General features: G+C 44.5%; 2 protein-coding genes across 5 annotated transcripts; one reads left to right on the forward strand and one right to left on the reverse strand.

Moving 5' to 3' along the window:
* The first annotated feature begins 178 nt into the window (after positions 1-178).
* PPP1R14D (protein phosphatase 1 regulatory inhibitor subunit 14D) lies at positions 179-11,672 on the forward strand. Its single transcript, XM_054199206.1, is given in 5 exon segments — positions 179-640; positions 643-671; positions 4,668-4,763; positions 4,976-5,008; positions 7,043-11,672. Coding segments are annotated over 5 exon segments (378 nt in total). The 5' UTR covers positions 179-489; the 3' UTR covers positions 7,112-11,672.
* On the reverse strand, positions 7,203-23,625 carry ZFYVE19 (zinc finger FYVE-type containing 19). Of its 4 annotated transcripts, XR_008466022.1 has the most exons (12): positions 23,497-23,625; positions 22,792-22,913; positions 20,913-20,966; positions 20,226-20,386; positions 18,845-18,990; positions 17,840-17,954; positions 17,076-17,285; positions 16,428-16,573; positions 15,708-15,818; positions 14,173-14,315; positions 12,592-12,759; positions 7,203-7,455 (listed from the first exon to the last, which is right to left on the reverse strand). XR_008466022.1 is itself a non-coding variant. In XM_054199204.1 (11 exons), exons 1-11 carry the CDS (start codon positions 23,548-23,550, stop codon positions 12,687-12,689), a joined length of 1,269 nt encoding a protein of 422 aa, XP_054055179.1. In that variant the 5' UTR covers positions 23,551-23,625; the 3' UTR covers positions 12,231-12,686. The 4 variants fall into 4 exon arrangements, 3 of the variants coding, with proteins under 3 accessions (XP_054055179.1, XP_054055178.1, XP_054055180.1); XM_054199204.1 differs by lacking the exon at positions 7,203-7,455 and having other exon boundaries at positions 12,231-12,759; positions 16,494-16,573; XM_054199203.1 differs by lacking the exon at positions 7,203-7,455 and having other exon boundaries at positions 12,231-12,759.
* Between the last annotated feature and the right edge of the window lie 114 nt (positions 23,626-23,739).

The raw sequence follows: 23,739 nt of genomic DNA on the forward strand, positions 1-23,739 counted from the left end.
CTTGAACACAGCAGGATTCAATGCATTATGTATGGATCAATGCTCTGGAATTGCACATCCATGTAAGCTATGCCTGTAGGAAATCAGTAATTTGAAACCTCCTTCTTCCCCACCTCTTGGACCTGACTTGCGTTAAATATTAACAAGCTTGTTTCATCAATTCCGTGGTTCACTTGGCTTCTTTTAACAACAGATGTTATTACAACAACTCCTCTGCCTGCCTCCCTGCTCCTGTCAGCACGGCCGATGGTGAAACCCAAGAATCTGCTGCTGTAACTCTGCCTGCCTGCAGAGCCTGGCTGCTGCCCCAGCCGGCCGTGTGGCCTCCCCCACTTCTCTCCCTGGGATCACCGATGCTGCCCACCTTTGGCGTCTGCGAGTAGCTTGTGCTGTGAGCCACTAGTTGCAGAGAGGCGTTGGTTAAAAGAGACAGAGAAAAGGAGTGAGGGAGCCCAGGGGAAGGCAAGTTGCTGTGGTGAAGCGGTGAGCATGGCCAGCGACTCCAGCGCACTGCCCCGGGTGACTTTCCAGACGCCAGAGAAACCTGGTGAGGAATCATCACACAGGAAACTGGGCAAGTTAACCATAAAGTACAACCGCAAAGACCTACAGCGCTGGCTAGACCTGGAGGAATGGATCAACACCAGCTGCAGGAGCTGTACCAATGCCGGGTGAGTAGCTGGGGCAAGTCAGCCCCCCGCTCCTCAGGTGAATGGGGCTAGAGGCCCTGAGTGCTGGGGAAGAAATTTGCTTGCTCTGCCTTACTGGAAATAGCTTCTCATCTTCAGTCTTCATTAGGTATCTAATTGCCACCTGCTACAGCACTCTGTCTGACTCGTGTGTTTGCAGTCAGAGAAGCTTGCATAGACATAATCCAACTAGCTTTAAACTGCCTGCTCTTGCAGCTGCTGGGGGGCAGCTCTCGCTCAGCACGAATAGCAGAATTTGGAGAGATGCGCAGAAGATGTTGCTGAGCTCCATGTGGTGAGTGGCTTTGCTGCAAGCAGCATCTAAGCCAGCTGGGTTAGAATTATCTGTGCGTCCGTGTTCCTTTTGGTGACAACAGTGTGGGTATAGCTGCTGTTTGAATTACACACTCCAGATAACGCTGTATTTGTAGCTGCAGAGTCTGCAGACTTGTAGGTTTCCCCACTGGCAGCAGGGAGAAGAAAGAGAAGAAGAAAGAAAGAGAGAAAGAGAGAAAGAAGAGAGAGAAAGAAAGAGAGAAAGAAAGAAAGAGAGAAAGAAAGAGAGAAAGAAAGAAAGAAAGAGAGAAAGAAAGAAAGAAAGAGAGAAAGAGAGAAAGAAAAGAAAGAGAGAAAGAGAGAAAGAGAGAAAGAGAGAAGAGAGAAAGAGAGAAGAGAGAAAGAAGAAGAGAGAAGAAAGAAAGAAAGAAAGAAAGAAAGAAAAGAAAGAAAAGAAAGAAAGAAAGTCAACTCAGTTGACTCACAACCCAGTACATCTTCAACAGAAGACATAGATGGGTTTAACAAATTGTGTAAACCGGCTTATTCCTGTCCTTGATGGGGATGGACTAAATGAACTGTAAAGCCCTTTCTGCCCCGCTTTCTGTCTTTGCACCCCAGCACACCGCTAACCACATTTTTGAGATACAAGGAAAAAAGAGCGGATGATTGCTTAGAGTCTTCCACTCTGAGCATCAGCAGTCTCAAATTGGAATCAACGGTGGGAGTGGACATGTTAGAACGGCCCAGGAGAGGAGATTTTTGTCCTATATGCCATGATGGTACAGAGAAGCTTCTGTCTGCCCTGGGAGAGCTCCAGGCTGATTTTCTGGGCCTGAGAGCCGTAGAACGATGTCAGCTCCACAGCTGAAAAGTCAGACTTCGGGAACTGCCTCCGAGGCTGTCTTTATTACTGTTGTTACTGTTGTTGTTTATTGTTATTGTCATCATTATTATCATAATTTTCTGTGTGACTGTTTCCTATTTGGTATTTGTGGGAACGTACAGGGTTCTTAAGTCATGTTGGGAGAGGAAAATAGTTAATTTCTGTTTTAATTGATGCCATATGCAAAGAATATGCAGTAGAAAACAAAAGTGGGGAAAAAAGGTCCATCCTTCTGTCGTAAATGCATGGCTACTCTGGAAATGAGTATATTATTGCTCCTGTTCTGTTAATTAACATTTTTAAACTTCTCAAACAATTTTATAGCTTGAATTAGTAAAAATGACAAAGGAAAAAAGCTTATAATGTCTTCAAGACCTAATTCTGAATTTCCAGTTGTCTTCTTTAGTTTATAAAATGATAGCAATTCTCGGCTGTCTCTTAGGCCTTTTGATAATGCATTGTGAAACATTACATAGCGTACAGAGGAGCAGATGTTATCACTAGACCTGGCCAGATAGATAGGCAAAATTCTGCGTGTCTGCGAAATGCTAGGGTGGTGGTCCTGGTGAGTGGAGGCTGTACAAAAGAACAGTGGCAGTGACAGTGTCGCCTGCCAACCATGCCTGCACTGGCACTGAGGGGACTGTCCCTGGGGCTGGTAGCTCAGTTCAGAGAGCCCTGAGCCTGACTGGTGAGATTTGCCAGAGATAAGCGAGGAGAAGGGCTGCTGCTTTGAGTAACAGAACACCTTGCCCTTTGGGGATTTATTGCAGTTTTAAGGAGAAGGGCTGGATAACGTGACCCCGGATGAGGCTCCCCATGTACTACTCGTACTTGCCCAAGCCTACAGATGTACGCTTGTAAAGGTGTCAGAAAAACAAGTCGGGTTATGTTATCACTCCTGGTTTTCTGAGAATAAGGAGCTGTTTACTGTCATCAGAATAGCTGCCCAAAGGGGATTTTTTTTTTCCGTACTATAAAATCCCAGGAGGCACAAGTGAGAAATCCAGCCATGCCCTTACAGGAACAGATTGCCAGTGGCTTGCCTTTGCTAGCACCTCTCCAGCACAACAGGTTTCCCAGCTTCCTGGTGTATTTGGGCCAACCTAAGAGATTTGCTACCAGGAACTACATAACATGATGCTGTGCCAGGTCAGAGATTGTTAATAACTGTAAACAACAGGGGGTTACAGAGGATCTTTTCAAATAAATACATGTGCCACAGTAAATTACTTGTAATCACCCAGGTGTGCAGCAGGTCCTCCTGCTCTCCTTTGTGCATTGTGCCCAGACTATTTAGTTAGCCCTGCTAGTCTGGGCTTCCTCAGATCCGTCGACTTCCATTACATTGTCTCTTCATCAGCTTCTTCTTTTGCTCCACCTGCCCTTGGCAGTGCAATGTTCCTCAGTGTCTTCCAGAAACCCGTGTGACAGGGCCAGAATAAACAGCATTGCGGGTTCAAATGCCAGCAAGGTTAGTTCAAACATCGCCTCCTGATCCAGGTAATCTGAATGCTATGCTATTTACTGTCATGAGGCTTTTTGCAACAAAACTAAGACTCAGGAGACAATTTTTATTTCTGAGATAATTCCCTGCACCCGGAAGCCAGAACACCATCCATACTAGGACCAGAAAGCCATAGGGAGTTCCTACCCTGCCTCTCCCTTCTGGCCAGAGACAAAGGCAGGCTGGATCAACACCTGTTGTCTAAACAGTCACATGAAAACTATTAGTTTTAAGAAGAAATGCTGTGTGGGTCACAGTACAATATATTTAACTCTGTTTTATTACTTATTGTCAAGTCAGCTGCGTAACAAAGCTGAACAAAGGTTTTCTACTTCCTCTCTGGCTTGGTATCAGAGACTGTTCAGAACAAGTTTCATTTTTTCCTGTAAGTACTGCCTTTATTGTTTAATGTTTTACATACACATCCATAAAAGCTACCCAGCAATTGGGTACTGCGCTGTTTACTCAGTATCCTTATTTTGCTCGGTACTATGTTAAAATATTACTAGTGTTGTGTTGTCAAAGATTCATTTTGCAAATACGTTGGAAACCACAGCCTGCTTTCCTTACAGTCTTGTAGAGACATGTGGAGCTAAAATGTGGCTGTGATCAAGTTTACAAATGTTTCCAACTAACACCCTTACATGCATTACAAGATTATTACTCCAATCACCCAAGCTTGGGGTCTCTCTTACATTAAAGGAGACAATTATATCCCTCTCACATCTGTTAGAGAAAGCTGGCAAAATATTGTTTTCGATATTTGTGCTTTCAAAAGCTTGGTTTTGCCTCCATTACTGCAAAAAGCCATAGTATAAATACCAACTATGTGAATGTATTTACCCTAAAAGTCAAAAAATCTCTAATATAAATATTAGTTGTGCCTCTCCAAGATTAAGCCCACTGGATTTCTGTTTGGTGAACGCTTGTGTGCACTCTTCTTAGATGAGGGTTGTCCCAGGCTGGCTAACATTGCATTGCAGTCGGCAATTGCAGTTGGATATTCTTGGAAGGGTCTTCCCATGATGGACAGTGATCCCTGAGCAGTGGTATCAAGTGTTGATGTGGAAAAAGATAAAGAATGCGTACATCAGGATGCGTGGCTGCAGCAGGCACCACAGAGGTGCTGGATCCGTGCCTTCTTTATAAGAATCTCCTTGTTTTGAGACAATTTATATCTTGACCTCAACTTTGCAGCATAGTTTAATTATAACTAGTTTCTTCTCAGCTGTTCAGTTCTTTAAAGATGGCCTCTAAAGTTCTTAGAAGTCTGAAGGTTTATTAACTGCATATATTTTTTTATTTTTAGCTAAGAGAGGAAACAGAGGCAGCAGCTCCTGAACCAGAAATTGATCTTGAAGATCTCCTGGAGGTCCCTAATGAAGAACAGAAATTAAAACTACAGGTCAGATAGAGGGACTTGGTGACTTTAAGTTAGGGACTTCTTTCATAAAGAGTAGTGGCGGTGTGTGGGGTACAGAATATGTGTATACACTGTTGCATGATGCTTCCCTGTGTCTTAGCTTGTCAAACGTAGTAAGTTCATATACCTTTCTGGAGGAAGGGGAGAATAGGTCAACTCATAAAATACTAAAATGACTCCTCCTTGGTTTTTAGGAAATCCTCCATGAGTGCTCCAGCCCAACAGAGGTGAGTGAGGCACCATCAATATATGTGTGTTCTACTGTGCCGTAAGAGTGTGTCTGTTGCTGCTTGGTTGAATAGCCAAGATATTACTGTGCCTAATATGACGGTGCAGAATTTGTTTAATTCCCAATGCGAAAGAAGTCCCACTTTATTCTGCTGTGTTAGGAAAATACATGCAAATCTACATGGGTGGGCTGAAGGCAGAGCAGCGGAAGAAATAAGGAATTACGCTTTACAACCAAAGAAAGTTCATTCCATGGTTCGGACATCCTGAGATGACCAGGCTGAGTTGCTATTTGGTCCTCACTGTAGAAAAGCCATAGGCAGAGATCCAGCTCACATAACCATCTTGCCCACCATTAACTAAATGCATTCTTAGCTTAAACTACTCTAGTGTTACAAGTGATGAGAACGTAGGATGGCCCTCAGATTGGATTAGGCAGATAATTGTTGATCAGTGGCCATGTAAATTAGTTTTACATGTGAACTTTGCAAGTACTGGTTTTCAGTTAGAGAGTTAAAGAAATCCCAGTAGCTGTCACAATGTTCAAAGGAGCGGAGCCCAATACTTTGCAGCGTAGTGCATGCACCGCACAGCAATTGCTTTCACTGCGCTGCCTACCTGTGCAACACGGGGTTCCCCCATCACTGCTTCAGTCACGCGCATTGTGTGTGAACAGTGTGCTTGGACAGCATTCATCAGTCTCCACATCTTGTCGAGCCCATGTAGGTGCACAATCATGAACATACAGAAAATGAGGTGGATGCACGACTATCATTGAAATTAAACTCGGCCGTAGCAAACATTGCAGAGAGTCACAGGGGTTCAGCAGACAAGGCCGGCAATAGGGAAATAGTTTTCAGAGTGTCTGAATTTCAGAATTTAGGGAAGAACCCCACATTCACAGAGAGATAACTGACAAGAGTTTGCTCTACTGATTTGTAAGCCATGAAGGTATCTTGTAGACAGCACGGTACTCTCTAACTACAAACAGATACTGTTGCCCCATTGGCAAAAATATGTACTTTCACCACGGTGATCTCAAATCTGGTCCCCTTGAAAGATCACAGCAGCCTAGTTGCAGAAAGTAGATAGAGGAAACAAACTGGTTTCTTTTGAAAGGCCTGACGGAAAAGGTATGTATGATCCAAGGCATTTACTTCCAGAGCATGCTGTGGCAGGCAGCCTCTGATGACCCAAGTAAGGAAGCTGGGCTTCCACACAACACAAATGGTAACAAGCTGCAATACTTGCAGTGACCTTGCCTAATTACAAGTACATGTAGCTATCTTTTTGGGTGAAGAAAGGCTGCACACTCCTCTATGGTGATGTTAATTGTCATGCAGAGGGTAAAGTTTGAACTAGTCCCATTGGCTTCTGCTTGGAATAACCAGACAGTCCAGTTTAGTTCATAGTCCTTGTCTGTGTCAGCAACGTAGTCGGGGTTTATCTCCATTAACAGGCAGATCTATCTGCTCTGCCTGTCCTCAAACCCTGCTCCAGGTTATCATTAGTCCTACATGTGTTTTGCTCCACCTCTCTGCCAGCCACTTCCTTGTAAAATTGGCACAGCTCCGAGATGGTTTGCAATCCACACCATGGAGCTTTACAGGTTCGACAAGAGGGACAGCTTGCTTTGCCCTAGATTGGGAGGGCAGCAGAAGTGGGCAGGAGGTTATGGTGGCAACAGGAAGCAGTGGAACCTAACAGAGGACAACAGCATCCTGAGGTCATCTCATGGTGGAAAAAGCAGGTATCTGGGATGAAGAGGAGCAGGCTAGCTCCTCTTGGGGAGAAAGTAAACGTGGCTGCTCCAGAGTGAGACAGGGGAAGGGAAGGGGCTTTTAGACCCTTCTCATCCATCAAAAGGTCTCCTTTCCTAAGGTAAAAGATAGGTTTGCTCAATACATGTCAAAATTCTGGTTTCTGCTGTACATGAAGGCAAATGTGGGAATAATGCAGGTGCCATAGTACTCTTTGGGCTGGTGAGCACTGGAATTAACATGACATCCTTCTTCAACCAATTCTCATTGTAGGACTTCATTACGGAATTGCTTAGTCGATTGAGAGGTCTCCGGAGAATCACCAATCCTCAGAAGAAATGACCTTGCCCACATGAAACACCCAGCTTTGGTCACAAGGAAATGTGTATCTTCCCCACAAAACCCAGGATCAGCAACATCACTTCAGAATGTGTTTAGGACTTACTGTTGTTGTGAAATGTCACAAAGTTTGTGAAGTTTGTACCAGTGGTTTGAAGTCTCCACTCCTTCCAGATCTACGCACAGAGCAGGGAGCTAGATTGCACATTTTCCTGATTCTTAAAGGGCATGTTAAGCTGGGGAATAAGGACATCCTTCCTTTAGTTTCTTCTAGGAATTCCCATGATGGCTGAAGAGCACTGAATACAATTCTCAGGAGCTCATCGAGACTTCTTTCTTTCCGTCCACTGCAAGGAAAACAAGGCATTGGTTATCACTCATTCATCAACATGGAAAATCAGTTACTGTTAAGCTGCACTCTATTTCAGTCTGGCTGAGACCCAGCTGCGATCTGCTGCCTGTTACTATTGTACCTGACTCTACAGCATTGCACGTACTTTGTAAGTCATATTAAGCCTCTGTTATTCATGAAGGTTGGACAGAAAATATACAGTAGGGTGGAAGGAAAATGTTTGAGTGCACCTGGTCTAGTAAGGGGAAGTTAGTGAAACAGCTGCTAAGCCCGATGGAAGAGAGATTGTTTTTCCTTTTTGTGGAATTTAGGACTTAATGAATTAGAAGTGTCTTCTAAAGCAGCAAGGTCTGGGAATGATTTTTGTCATAATTTAAAAAGATGTTGGAAAACCGCTTATTTTGTATATTAAAACAGAGAAAACCAGCCATGCACTGCTTGCTTTTGCTCTCTTTTCAGACACTAAAGAAGTCTTTTACAGATAGGTAGGTCTCACAAATGAAAAGTGAAGTAGGACACATTGTGTCACTCCACAAAGTCTTCTGGCTACAACTAACGTGTCTGGAAAAATACAGGGGAAATTACATCCAGCCTCTCAGCAAGTCAGTAACTTGACACACGTGGCTAGGAAATAAGACAGCAAACTGAGGCTGATTGCTGAGGCAGAGCAGACTCTCACATTATGTCCTGCCCCTACGCTCTTATGCCTGCTGCTCAAACACAAGAGGTGAGTTGCTGAGTCACATCCAGAGAAGCTCCTATGTACCAGTATGTTCAAGGATAGCTTTTGAGTACATGTTTTGTCAGACAGGGACAGAAGGGGCCAACTCTGGAACAAAAGGGACATGCAGGTTAGCTAGCAAAGACAAACAAGAACTCTCGGGCTGGACCAGCAGTATCTTAAATAGATTAGTCTTTTCACCTTTATCAGTAACAGGGTGACGTCTGTTGCCCTTTTGCTTCCCTCCTATTTTCCAGTAGAATTGTCAGTGATCAAGCTGTGGGCTGTGCACATCTCTGAGAGGGCAAAATCCAAGCTGCCGTTAACAACTGTGATGTAACAGCTTGCTTCCCTTCACGTGCTGCTCACGTATGTGACAGCCTCCTGGAAGTTAGCAAGCCAGGCAGCTCTTTACCTTGTCCTATGTCTGCTCCAAGAGGCTCTAGGCCTCGACCACTAGTTGGAGAAATGGCTTTTCTTTATCGGGTCCATATATATCTATGGTAGCCCTAGGGACATGACATTTTTGGCTTAGTAAGGGGCTAATAGGACATGCCTGCCCTCCTGAAACATCAGCTTTGTTAAGTAAAGTAACAATAAAAAAATTAAATCCAGAGCTGCACTGGTTGTAGATCTGGCATTGCTCATGGATTGACCCCTGCTAAGACTCATGTATCATACCCCTTGAGAAAGGTGAGCAGCACACTGACAAAAAGCTCTGAGTACTGTTAAAAACACAGACTCGGTTCAAACAGAAGTTCAGGTAGAAGATCAAGGTGGACAGGCCACGAGCTGAGTTTCCTGAACTAGAGCTGTAACTAGCTACAGCACAGTAATGCATAAAAGTCCAGATTAATTAGATACCCTAGCAGGCTTTGTTTTATTCTGCTGAGTTGTAATAGCACAAAGACCTGAGATGCCTCTCCTCTGGCCCAAGAAAGATATTTTCTCCACCCTGGGCATTGTTCTGTATTCTCTCAATATGGAGTGATGCAAAAGAGAATATCTGCTTTAAGGCAGACATTGTTAGAACCCATGAAAAAGCAGGTTCTTGAAACTCTGCTAGAGAGAAGTTGTCTTTGTACTTATTCTGCAAGTAGCAGAGGGTAAGCTGCAGGCCTTATGATGCACAGTTCGTTGTAATACATAAGGACATCAATACCACATGAGAGCGCTTCAAATCACCACTGTGTGAGCATTTGGGAAAACAAGCAAGATGTGGCCAGTGCTACATGTTTTCTCAGGTCACTGGTGCAAAAGAAAAAGCAACATAAGGCAATCAGAGCAACTTCTTTTTGTTTAGTTTTTAAAAGCAGCAAGTTATACTTGCTTTTATTTACTTTTTGGCTGTTTTCAGCTTAGACCATAAGGATAGACTAAATGCAATTTTTTATTTATTTTTTTTTACAAACACCTTCCAATAACTTTGCTGTTTCTCAGCCCCATCACTAGCACAGAGCTGCGAAGTTTGGTACGCAGATACTGTGTAAGAATGTTTCTTTAAAGGAATTTTGCCTTCTTGATTATACCAAGATAACTCAGAATGCATGAAAGCTTATATGCTTTTCTAATTGAAGGTTTATGAAGGTGTATAAAATAACCTTTAATGCAGTTTTCCCTTAGTTATGATCAACACTTGCATTGCCTTTATAAATATTCTGTCTGTTACATTTGGACACACGACGATGTTACAGCACTTGAGACAATGTGCATGCTTGTGAACCACAGCAAATGCAAGTTAATGCAATTTAACTAAGCTGAGACCTCTCTTTGTAAACTAATCTGAGTTAAATCTTGTGTTATTATTTTGAATTCTTGTTGGGATGGAGCCTACATTTCATAGTTCACATACAAAATATTTTGAGAGGGAAAGAAAATCTTGTGCCCTCATGACATGCTACAAAGAGAGAAGCAAAGCAGCTGATTCTCTTTCTTGAAGACACCAAGCTCTCTTCAGTCCTTGAATGGCTATGACTGAAGTGGATCCGGCCTGTCAGGAACTGATTGTTTACCAGTATCTTTACTTGTTTACCAGCACCTTTGCAAAGACAAGGATAGGGAGTGAGCAACACAGCTAAAAGTGCACTGCCCACTTAAAAGGTCACGCAGCATTCCTCTTTCACAATGACAGATTCAACTAGGTTTGCTCCCTGCAGAAAGCTGATCTAGATACCCCTTTTACCCCTCCTACATGGAGGTTACTGAGGCAACAGCTCCAGTGGGAATGCCTTTTCAGGGGAAAGTAATTGGGCTGCCACTAAAATGGCCAATTATATGCAGAAATCCCAGGAGCCACAAAAATGTCCATTAGTGGCACAGGGAAAGCAACAGCATGTGTGTGTATGAGTGAAGAGACTCTTCCATGTATGACTAAGCTCCATTTCAGGTATTGGGTTGGGTGCATTTCTGGATTCCTTGGGATGACCCCACAGAAACCAATCTGGGAAACTAAATAAACTGCTTCCGGCTGTAACCTGCTCCTTTACTACTGATGTGAACAGGGCAAGGCTTACAAGACACAGGCTGCACAAGGAGCTCAAAGTTTGGTTGTGGCTGATGGAGCATTCAACACGTTGCAAGCAGCGTACCAGCTCATACTAAGACGTTTAAAAAAACAAAACAAAAAAGCAGCTGTAAAGCAAGAATTAAAGTGTCTACTAACTGCTTGGAAAGGACACAGGCTGAAGCCCAAAGGAGTGGATCAGTCTTAGAAGAGACGTAAGAACAGGTATTTGCATCTCCTCCTGTACATGCAAAACACAAAGCATTTAACCTAAGACAGAATTGGGCTGTCTTGCTATCGGACTAATTATCCAAGTCAAATAGCAATGAAACAGTGTTGTTCCTACAATAACACAAAGCCAGAACAGCATTTTGTTTTCATTTTTAAGACTGCAAGCTCCTCAGGGCAGTAACTCTCTACTTAAATTTTGTGTAACACAGGGCTCATTGTGAGCTCTTGCATCAGAACAACTCAAGTAGTTTTCCTATCTACCTGTCCCAAAGAGACAGGCACCGGTAAAAGCAAGGGCTGCCAGGAGAAGGAAGATCCTCCACAAGAGTCAGGTTTTGCCACCTCTTCCTAACAAAGGGTTTTGATGGCACTGCTGGATACACTCCCAATTTTTAGTGTGTTAACCTGCAGTATTACTACTCTACATTGTTTGATGCAGGTTTCTGTTGAGGGGCCTGATCCAGTCCAGCACGTTAGCACATAGACATCTTCAGCAGTAGTTTAATGTTTTTGATGTGCTCTGACCAGGGGTGGCTGAGATGCGGGCAAACACTGTTTCGTCAACTCACCTACAGAGCCAGTGACCTTAAGCACAGGGGCAGGGCAGACAGCTGGGAGCGGCAGCGTCAAACCAGACAGGCAAGATTCATTGGAAATTTGCTGTCAAAGGCAAATCCTTGATTTTTTTGCCATTGGAATTTGTCAACCTTAGAGAGCTGTCTTGGAAGTCACATTATAGTCCTGGGAAGAGCTCATCCTGATGGGATAATATAGCAAATTCAGGGCAAGTTTAGTTGGGTATTTGAAGCAATTCTGGGTGCTTTGGTCACTGGCAAGTGCCACTTGAATCTGGACTATCTCCAGGGAGGGATATGAGCATATTAAACTGAACTTCTCTCATAGCACAGATAAAGAGCATTGCACAGCTAACATCTTTATCCTACCAGGGGACCAAATAATAAACAGAGCCAAAACCTGCTTTCAAACTAATACACAACTCTTCCAGATTAACATGCTGCTCTTACAGACCACATGGAACCTTGGCACAGCCACTGCAAATCATAAAGCTGTGCATCAGTAGCAAATTGCCTTTACAAAGCATCCTTCTTTTCATATACATGAGCAACGCTGCCCATCAAGGCAGAGTAGCCCCTGCACCTTTTCCAGCCACACCACAGAAACGTTTTTGATGACTTCGCAATCCTTCATTTCTTTGCCTAAGCCACTTGACACTAGGCATAAGATATGATTACAAGAAGGCAATACTTTATAAAGGTCTGTCAGGCATTTCCAGGAGAGACTTAAACCACAGGCCTCCATAAATAGTTTTTATTATGCTTTGGAAGTTCTCATCACACACGTGATCACGACACAGACAGTTTTCTTAGTGCAAAGTGCTTTGCTGCCTGTTGAACCAGCGTGTAGGCTGTTAGCAAAAGCAGGAAGTTACTTATGAGCCAGTCAGTACTGCCTTAAACACACATCTTTACTGCTACCCGCATAAATACATCTGTATTTGTAGACTTGTATCCACCTCGTCATATCAAGTCCTCATTTATCCCCAAGCATGCACAGCAAACCCTGCACTTCTCTGGTTGTATTTGTGAGGACAAAGTCACATGCCCTCCAAGCCTCTCTCAGATTACAGCACATCCTTTAACTGTCCAAAACATCACCCGTTTTGGCTGCAAATCCACTTGGGCTCTTCCCATCTGGCCAACTCTTCTCTTTTCCCGTTCTCCATCTCCTTCTCTGCCCATGAAGAGTGTGATCACTTTTGCTTGCAAGGAAGATGATAGCGGGAGGTGTGGTGGTCCTTCGGGTCAAACTCATCATGGCCTTCCCTGAGAAGCAAACACAGAGTGCAGTCAGAAGTAAACATCCAAGCAGGGAACTCACCCTCAGCCACTGCACAAGATGTCTCCCAGCAGCCCTTAACTAGAAACTTCTCCCAAGGGTTAGCTGTGAGGACCTGACTGGCAGCCAGGTGGACTAACTACTTAAGATATTTGCTCTGAGGTGCTTTGTGGAAAGGTCTGCTCATCCTTGCCTGCTGGAATGGGAAATGACAATAGGTCACTCTGTCTCTTTCCCTCTTTGAGAAATTCATGTAACCGGCGTCTCATTTTCAGCACCATATCTGTGATTCCCAGGCACATTAACAACTTCTACGACAACAGTCAAAATGGCAGTCTGCTCCACATAACTCTGAAAAGTAACTGTTGTGGCTAATATGCAGTGTATTGGCAGCTGTCTTAACCATGCTCAGAAGCAGGCAACGTTGAGTAAGACACAAGCTTGCATCTGCAGCATGAAACCAATATACTCACTCACCTGCCAGACTGCTGATTCTGCTTTTACTGATGTTTGCTGTCTGACACTTTTGTTTGTTTGTTTTGTTTTTAATCATCTAACATTTCCAGTCATATGTTTTCTTACCATTTTTATATGTTCTCCCCTACTCCATTTCCACCTCTCTACACAAACATTTGGAGGAAATGAGAATATATGCAAAAGCAACTCTTAATATCCCAATCACATTGTTAGTATCCTGCTGTCTGAATGTCATCCATCACTAATCTGAAAACCCACCCAACTACCCAATACTTTCGAGGCATGAAAAAAAGAAGCCACAAGTGCTGTGAGGAATAGTTTTGTACTCAAAGGAGTTAACCCTCCAAATCTGAGACGTGCAATTTTTTTGGTCAAAAATCAAGCTACACATGTATAAGAACCAAGACTCTAGCTGCTTCAACGCCTGACTGAGGAAAAAATGTTTGCCCATACATATTTCAACAAAGATTTTTTTAATATGGTTTAAGACTGCAGAGTTTCAACATGAGAAAAGCCTTGGGAATTTATAATATTTGAGCTCCCCTCTTATGGGAATCCAGCCCAGATCACCCAACAATGTCATTAACAAGCCATAGGAGTCACTGAACAATGGTCTGGCTTATCCCGTCCCGCGCAATGCAATACATCAGCTGCTCCAGAGAACACTCGAGACAATGTGCCCAAGCATGCACTGGAGCAGTACAGATAGAATATTTCTGCCTAGGACCAGTTTAGTACCTGAAGCCTGGGATAACTACTGATTGCACAAAGTATTTCCATAATGGCTAGCACTCAGCTCAGATCTGGGTTCCTCGAATCTTCCCTCCTACTGCCTGCTTTTCAGCCCAACAGGAAGAACAAACGAAAGCTGCCAAGCTTACCTGTAACCTGCCTCTAGGACCAAGGGGAATTGTGAGACTTACCGAAAACAGCGCTGGCAGTAGAGGTCCCCATCGCAGCCATGGCAGCGCAAAGTGGCATCTTCATTGCAGATACAGCACCAGGGTAACTCCTCTTCATCACTGTCATCTGCCCTGACAAGAGCTGTGGTGGTTGGAGTCTGGCTCTAATTCACAAAGAAAATGGAGACACAGAATTCAAACCCCAGCAGAGACAATACAGGACTTTCATTGTAATGCATGGTGGCCACAGTGACATGTCGCATGGTACATAGTTCACTCTGTTGATCTTAAGTCTGTGAGATGAACTTGCCCAGAGGTCAAGGATAGGCTCCATACGTATCTAGATTGTTAAATAAAAACCCAAGGTACTCCCTATCATTTGCTCATGAATCTATGCTGCTCAGAAAGTAAACAGATACTCACCCTCATTTAGTATCTACAGCAATATACACCAACATTGGCCATACTGTGTTAAGGGCATGAAGCCCAGACCTTCTGGTAGGAACCACAGAAATACCAATCCTGGCTGCAAAAGCAAGCAATCAAGCAGTTTTGCTGAACGCAATTATGTAGGAAGGGAAAGCAGTGGGGAGGTCAGGGAGGGGGGGTGGTGTTTTCTCTCTGTTATAGAAAGAAAACTGGGGGACGAAGGAACTGATTTGCCAAAAGGCCCCTACTATTGATTTGTACCTGAGGTTGGGCCAAAATGATCTTCTGAAAGCATAATCTAAAAATCTACCCATGAGCCCATCTATTGTCTCCTTTTGCTTTACAAAGAACTCTTGTGGAACTGAACAGCCATACACACACTGGGACACAGTGCCTGGACACTGGCAGAGGCAGCTTCCTAACACAACAGCAATAAGATGTCACTATCTTTTACATCAGTAATCCCAGAAGGGCAAGATGGCATACCTATGAGATGGATGTTTTCAATAATGCTTACAATTAAATAATTTCTTCCACTGGGGACAGGCCTGTCAGGTGTCTGTGAGTCACAGTTCCATTTCATTCAGTAATATACATTACTGAAGGTGTATGTATTTCTACAATAGGCGGGAATCCATTCTGAGCATAGGATATCTTGTTACTAATTCCTTCCTCTGACGTTATATGAGAACACAGTTGATTACTATCTAGAGGTTCTATTCTGCACATGCTGAAAGCTCTGGCAAACCTCTCACTTACCCTGGTTCAGGCTGTATGGTACTAGACATTGGCCTTCTTGGTCTAATTATATTGCCGAGTTAAAAATCCATTCTCTAATATCCATCTTGTGAGCTCTATGCTAACTTCTCTGGATTTAGAGGACACCATCCCATTCAGCAGAAAGCCAGCCTGAAAGGAATTGTATTTCAGGAAGAAATTACTTGTAACTGTGCTCAGGGCTGGTCAGCCTTGCAGAAGCCACTCAGTTTGTCTACTCTGGAGAAGCTAGTTGTTTGGGTTTTTTTTCCTGTATCAAGCCTAGGATACAGCAAACTTTTGCTGCAGAACTGTACTCTCCTGAGACCCTAGAATATGTCATTTCAAGAGATCCTGACCAGCTCACTGACCTTTTGCTTTGGTTTTTTACGCAGGTTCTGTTGCGAGGGTCCTGGTTGAGGGGTCTGATCTGGAGGAATGTTGAATCCACTTGCTTCACCCAGGGCTGCTTCCTCTGTGAGCTGGTGACAAAAGACAGCAAGAAGCTTCTTGTTTCAAACACAATTTGGAAGCTCTAAACCTCCTGCCCTTCTCCTTGCTCTCATGGGGTAACAGGAGATGACAAGTCTGAATACATCTGTGTCATCCAGACGGATGTGAGCTTGCTCTGTCTGCACTCTGAACACTGTGTGTACGTTGTGAACAGTCAGTGCAGCAGCAGGGGCCTTCAGCTAACACGCTCTGCTTTGCAGCGCAGCTATCATCAGACCCTCAGTATCATGATAATCACACGCATGTGGTCTGTGATCAGGCAGAAACTTAAGCACAGAAAGCTCGTGTCTGCCTGCAAGACAACGCATAGACATTTTAGAGAGAAATCTAGGCATAAGCTGCACTCAACAGCACGCGTCTCATCATCTATGGGTCGAGGAAAAGAGTGGGGTTGGAGAGGAGACACACACCACAAGAGACACTAAGCCCGAATGAGAAGAAAATGTGACAAACTAGAAGTCATGTTTGTCAATTGCACGTAGCTGAATGGCCCACAGCAACAAGTACTGGAAAAGCACTAGGAGGGGGGAGGAAGGAAACTCTGCCCAGGAACAGAAATACATCCTTTGCTCACTCACCAGGTAACATACACACTGGGAATAATTGAGAGGAAGATAAACACAGCCACAGCTGCCACTTCTGACCTGTTTTAGCACTCTGCGAATGGCTTCCTCCTCAGCTACTTCCTCATCACTGTCAGGAAGTTTATAGGTTTCCAGTGTAACTGCAAGAGTAAGAGACACGAGACTGTAACGCACACCTGCCTCAAACCTTGTGCCCACTTGTGTGCAGAGACAATCCTTTGTGGTGTGCGCGTTTTGGCAGCTCTGGCTCTGGCAGAGACAGATCCTTTTCAGATGGGGACTCCTCAAAAAGGGTGTTACTGTTTGTTTTTAATACTGGAAGAGGGAAGGAAAAAATCACTACCAAAACCAGAGCTCTTATTTTAAAAGCTTTGTTAACCTCACCAGGGTATGCTAGAATTATCTCAAAGGGTGAAAGACAAAGCAGTCTGACCTTACAGCTCCAGCCTTTACCCTCAACTAAAATCTTTCATGCTGATTTCATGATGAACCAACCAGTATAACCTTACAGACAGAACCAAATCTCAGTCTGTTTCTTGCAGAACAGAGGATTTAAATGGATAAATGCCTCTTGGAAAAGAAATTACTCTGTCACGGGAACTTGGTTTCTCTCTTGGCACTGTATTCTCATCTGCTACCCACCTTTCTCTGGGTCCTCGCCTCTGAGCGCTGCCAGTCTCTTGGCAACTTGTAGGATCTTTTCCTGCCTAGTGTTCTCTTCTCGCAGCTCAGCAGCAGCTTCTGCCAGAAGTTTATTCTTCTCTTCCTCTAGCTGTTTTGGGTCCAGATTTGCAGGGCAAACACAATCTTCACTTTCACGACTGAGATCGTTCAATCTTTGTCTACTAACAGCTGCAAAGAGACACACAGACCATGCTGGTGACTCAGCAGCAATGTTCCTTGGGCACAGACAACATGACTAAAGCAATGGTATGAGAGCAGCTCGCTGCTCTCCATTAATCTGGGTAATAATGGGAGAAGGCATGCCACAGTAGAATCTGCACTCTACATGAAAAGAAAAAAGTGAATTAAACTGTGTTTTACAGTCAGATCACAGAGAAAGCATCACAGCTCGGAAGATAATGGTATCCGAGATTCCGATGTTTTGTAACAGAGCATAGGTGTGTTAGGAGTAGCAGCAGCTCCTCCCCAGGGAAGGGTCACCTTAGAGAAACAGAGAGGAGCAGCAACCCTGAGAAGAAGGAACCATCTCCAAGCAGAGACAATGAGACCCAGTAGGGAGCCAGATGGCTGCTCTTGGTCAATTTGGAAGTCATATGGGCGAGACAGGGACAAACTGGATACCCAGCTCACCTGTAAGCTAGATAAGGAGGCACATATTCCCTTCTCACTATAGTACATACGTTATTAGACAGAAAAAGGTCTTTGGAAGCCAAAACAGATACCTTGAGGCTGGACTCTTGGTCTGTAATGCTCATCAATGGCAACTTCCTCAGACAGTTGAGTTAACAGGTCATCTGTCTGCTCGACCAGACTTCTGGTATCAGGAGGCTGGTGTACCTAAGAAACAACAAGGGCATGGGAAAAGGCAAATGAGAGGAAACTGGCATACTCAATCAAAGGAAAAGCTTGGTAACCAGGATCATCCTCAGTGGGAGCAGCACAAAAAGGTACATCCACTGATCTCGTGAGTCTCAGCTTAGAGTTATCTGGTATTAGACTTTCAGGGCTTCATTCTCAGAAGTGCTGAATGTGCACAACTCTAAAAGCAGTCACCCAAAAAAGGCAAGTGGTGCTGAATAAAGAGGAGTACATGCTGCTGGCTGCCAAACCCAGCTCTGCCTCTACCTCCAAAGTAAACAAAGTGCCATTCTCAATAGTGCCAGCCAGCAGCCCTGCTGAGACCTATGATAACAGCTGGGTGAGCAACACTGCTGGAAAAGGAGCATGAGGAAATGGTTTCTCAGGGACAAGATCATTCATATAGGCCTTGAAGGCATATATCTAACTCATTCCTGTGTCATCTCAGACTAACCACTCTGTGCTTCCATTTCTGGAAAAATTAACAGGATTTTGCCCTGGGATGCAGTAACAACTTCAAGATACAATTAGAAAGTCGGGCTGATAAGCCCCAAACACAGATAACACAGCTCTGAAAAAATATCAGACCACCTTGGTATACAAATGGGTTGAGAGGAAAAAATTTAGTGTCTGTTGTTAAAAATAAATACATGAACTACATTTGACATAAAGAAACATACTGCATTCAAACTGAAGCAGTGAACTGCTAAAGGCTTCTGGAGCAATGACAGAAACAGGAGACGGGGATTTCTGAAGGGAGACACCTGGACACAAAAAAGCTGAAAAAGGAAGAGTGGCTAACTTGCTGGGACACCAGTTACTGCGTCAGCTCATCATACGTTGCTGCCCAAGGAGCTGAGGGAGCTTACAGGTCTGGGAGCCTGGGAAGGAGGATCTCTCCCCTGCAGGACAGCCAACCGGTCCTCCATTTCCTGTGTGGATGGAACAGGTCCCCGGCAGTCCTCCTTCAGGGCAGCCAGCCTAGCTTCGATCTCAGCCTGAGTAGGGATGGACTCTGCAATTCAGAATAACCCAAGGGTGGAGGTTACTCTATCATTGAAAACAAAAGGCTTCAATTTTTTTTTTTTCTTAAAATTGTATTTCCTTCTGGAATCAGACTCTGAACATTTGAGCAAAAACCTGCCTCAGACCCTGATGTGAATGAGGGGTCATACTACAGTGACTCGGAGACTACCCTAAAGCTAACTGCTATCTCCTTCTGAGTTTATCTCCTAGCCATAAGGCAAGTATTAGGATAATGTCATTTGGCAATCAGCTGACTCGGGATACTAGGGACAGGCAGAGAAATAAGTGTGATTTAGGCAGGACAATTCAGTGCTCCCATATCTCTCAATGTAATCCTAGCCATCAGACTGAAACCCTCCCCCGACACACAATAGGATGAGAGGAAATGGCCTCAAGCTGCACCAGGGGAGGTTTAAATTGGATATTAGGAAAAATTTCTTCACTGAAAGGGTTATCAAGCATTGGAACAGCCTGCCTGGGGAAGTGGTTGAGTCACCATCCTTGGAGATATTTAAAAGACATGTAGATGTGGCACTTAAGGACACAGTTTAGTGGTGGACTTGGCAGTATTAGGTTTACAGTTGGACTTAATGATCTTAAGGGTCTTTTCCAACCTAAACGACTCTATGATTCTGATAATCAGGTAGCCACTCTGCAGTGTGCTCTTTCCCTTTTAGAGCTCACATATCATTTTTCAAATAGTTTATTCTCCCACAAGCACCACAAAGCTGCCCCAGAACCTGACAGCTGTGGACTCGGATGAGAGTCTCTTTTCTCTTCTGTGAGGCAAGGCTGGCGAGAACAAAATCCCACAGAGACTGGCACTGCTGTTGCCCAGGACAATGAGCCCCAGGAAACCTCCTGCAAAATAGTTTGGCCAAAGGCCCTTATTTCATCCAGCTCCTATTGGGCTTGACAAAGGCTTTTACCCCAAACAATGAAAAATGAAAAAGTGATTTCACGAATAAGATACTGCCCCAAAACTGAGACGCAGTTTCAAGGGAAACCCCAAGAAGCAAAAAGAAACTGGACCATTAATCTAAAATCGTTGCAGAATCTGGCCATTGTGGCAGCAGGACATGGATGCTCTGTCCAATTTTAACCCTTCAATTCCTTAACAGGGCAGGCTCTGAAACCCCAGCACTTCCCTCTCCTTCCAGGTTCCGTGTTTCCCAAGTAGCAGTGTTCCCACCCAAGGTATCTCTGGTATCCTCCAAAACTCACTCGGTTTCCTTTCCTCCCTGAGCCTCTCCAGTCTCTCTGCAATAGCTCTGTCCTCTTTTGAGAGCCCCTGGTATCTGGAGCCTGCTTGACCTGGGGGTTTTGTAGCTGCCTTCTCTTGTCCTTTCAGCTGTTTTTGCTGAGCGTCAAAAGCTGCTACACGCCTGTGAGAAGGATGGAAAAAAGACATGACAACTGAGAACAGAGTTTTAAACCCTGAGATATGAAAACATCCTCTGTGAAGCCAAGAAGCTATTTGAAGAATGTCAGTGTAGAACAGAACAGAAACCACTCCCTCCTATACCAGGTTCTCCCGTATCAGCACAATGAGGTACTCCAAAGAGTAAGGAAAACCTTAGCTCACAGGAGCAGCACACCTAGCACCATTTCCAAGTAGACAAGGAACATTTCACCACCAGTTTCCTGTTTCCAAGCCAACCCTGATCAGTCACAAACATAAGCAGGTGGCTGTTCAAGAGTCTATTCAAAAGAGCACACACCCCGCCCCCCAACAAACAAACAAAAAACCCAAACAACAAAATAAAAGCCCCATCCTTAATCTAATTCTGAACAAGCAAATACCAACATCGCAACTCCCACTTTCGCTGGTCTCTACAGGGGAAGTGGAGTGAAGGCCTGAAAGGCTACTCTGCAGCAGAAACAACCGTCTGATTGGCAATTGCAACTCACTTTTTGTAGTTTTCTGGTGGTGACCATTTTGCTGAACTGCTTTGAGATCCCTCGCTGAAAGACAAAAACAATAATTTCTCTGAACTCAAGATTCTGACAATGCTTCAATCATCTAGTCTCTCAACTCCAGAGGCATCAGTATTCGTTTCTCAACCTCCCCTTTCATAACCTCATTAATATGGAGAGTGATCAGCTTATGGAAGGTATTAAGATGATACAGCTGTCTGGGACAGCAAGGGACTCTATTTCTAGTCCTTTGGTCCAGCTGCTTTGCATGTGGACAAAATGTGATTTAGTGTGATCACCAGTGATCAAAAGGAGGAGAGACTGAAATACCCTTGCCTCCCACACCTGAAATACCCTGCACCTTCCAGTTCAGAGAGGGATAGAGAGTAGTTAGGTAAGACTCCCAGTGTAATTAGTTTCCGTGCAGCACAACACTCTGAAAGGAGCTGTGGCATGCAAACAACACAGAATTATATAATGCACAAACTAAACAAAATGTTTAAAAAGTTATTATATAACCACTAGTATCATAACGACATCTTCTAGCACACTTGAACACTGCACACCACAAATACATCTTGTATAACTATCTTCTATTTTGCTGCGTTCGGGTTGAGCTGCTAAACTACACACTTATGTAAGGCAGTTAGCATATTTTATTCATTCTTAGAAGTCACAGCTACAAACACATCTGCACTGTGCTAAGGCTTTTATAGTAACAAATGAACGCCAACATTGATGGACCACTTGCCAGACCTAAAGTCTCAGTTCTGAAAGCTATTTGCATGAAGAACAACAACACGTGCAGCTCACAGAGCCACAGCCCACGTGTATTATCTACATGCTATCCAGTCAGGGAGGATTTTTTTTCTGCTGTAACTTTATAGTACTGATATTAAACAGATGAGAAAAAAACACCAAAGGAAACATGGAGAAAGGCTGCCCTGTTTTCTTAATGGCTTTGGAGTTGTAAAGGGAAATAAGACAATTTCAAAACTGAAAGACTGAATGCTGCATTTTCACCATCAACAGCTCCACTGTTTTCATGAGCCAGTGTTTCTGAAATGAAGACCTCTGCTAATGAGAGGCTTTCCTCATTTAGACAGAAAATTCCCCATTCGCTGGTGAAAATTCTTTGCTATAGGAGAGGAGTGAGAAAGAGAGGTAAGAGAAATGCAAGAGAAGGAAGAGGACACAGAAGAATTGGTTGAGAGCGCAGTTCTGGTGTACACTAGTGCTCTTGTGTTACTTATTCACATATAGAACTCATACTGATACTGAATTTAATTTTTTTGTTTTCAACAAGCACTCCACAGGTTATGTTTGCAAGTATTTTTTTTTTTCTTTTAAAAGCAAACTGACTTTATGCTACAAAATTTTAAGTCTTCAGGCTACACACAGCAGAGACCCCTCAACAATGAGGATTTGTGTCACTGTTTGCCCACAGAGGTAATAACACTTTCAACATCTTATTGTTAGGCCGTTCAATCACTACACATCTGAAAAGACTGCCAGTGCTTTCAAAGGGATGTACATTTCTGGGCAAAAACACAATGAGGCTTAACTTGGCCTCCTCTAGCTAAGATATCCACAGGCATTCAGCATCCACCCATGAAGATTTAAACCTGGTTCTTTCAGACTACTCTGTCACCACAGAGAACAGCCTCACAAATCCCGATTCCTATCTTTGGACTGCACAGTTCATGTAACAACAGTTCAGTAATGGCCTGGCTTGAAACTCCAGGGTACAGGCAGTGTGCATGCAGAAATGGAAGGCACAGCTCACACAGAAATCCGCAACACAGCACTGGGATGCAAAATGAAGAAACAAAGTGGGACACTGTCTTTGGGTGAAGAAACACTCCCGTCTTACCCAGTCAGTTTTCCGTGACACTGCTTGCACACTTTCTGCTGAGTGCTTCCAGAGCGGGGAATGACAGCACTGAAGCTGAGGCAGCCCGAGCAGAACGACCGTCCGCAGTTCTTGCATCCACACTGCGGAGATACAAGAGAGGAGCAGGACAGGGCTCCATCACCTCGTCACCATACACACCCCCTTACTCTGGCTGGCTGTACGCAGGAACCAGGCCCATGCTGAGATGCACTGGAAATAACACTGGGGCTATGCTGATTTTTTTTTGTTGTTGTTTTTGTTTTTTTTAAGAGAACTGTACCATTGGCTGCTGCTCAAGAAGATACGGAGACTCTGGAGAGCCTTTGAGCACCAACATGCAACTCCTGCTAGAAGCAGGGACACCATTTCATCCCACAGTATAATAAAGCGTGTATGTGGGGAATTCTCCGAGACAATGACCGAATATTGGGTTAGAGGGATGACATCTATTTTGACGATTTTTTTTTTAAATTTTTTTTTTGCAGTGATCACACATATTTAAAGACATAGGCACCACCAGAGCTCATTAGGCAAGCAAGGACAACGACGCTACGATGCCGGTCGGGAAGCGTGCCTGGGCGTCACGGTTCCCCGCTCGGGCCCTCGCATTGCGGGGGAGGCGCCCGCGGGACCGGCCGGGCTCCGCCTCGCAGCCGCTCCCGACCCCCCCTCGGCCAGACTTGCCTCCTTCTTGAAGACGGAGAACTTGGACGCACACCCGTAGCACCGGTTATCCATGGCGCTACCAGAGGCGCGACAGCCGCCCGGGCTATCAGTAACGAGGAAGCCGCTGTGCTGCCGCCCTCCCACCCCTCACACACCGGGCCGGTGCCGCCCCGCCCCGCCCCGCCGCGGCGCGGCGCACGGCCCGACGGGAGTTGTAGTCCTTCGGGCCGCCGTCCCCGCCTCCCGCCCTGCGCCGACAAA

This window comes from Rissa tridactyla, chromosome 4 (genome assembly GCF_028500815.1).
Source record: "Rissa tridactyla isolate bRisTri1 chromosome 4, bRisTri1.patW.cur.20221130, whole genome shotgun sequence".
Classification (NCBI taxonomy): domain Eukaryota; kingdom Metazoa; phylum Chordata; class Aves; order Charadriiformes; family Laridae; genus Rissa; species Rissa tridactyla.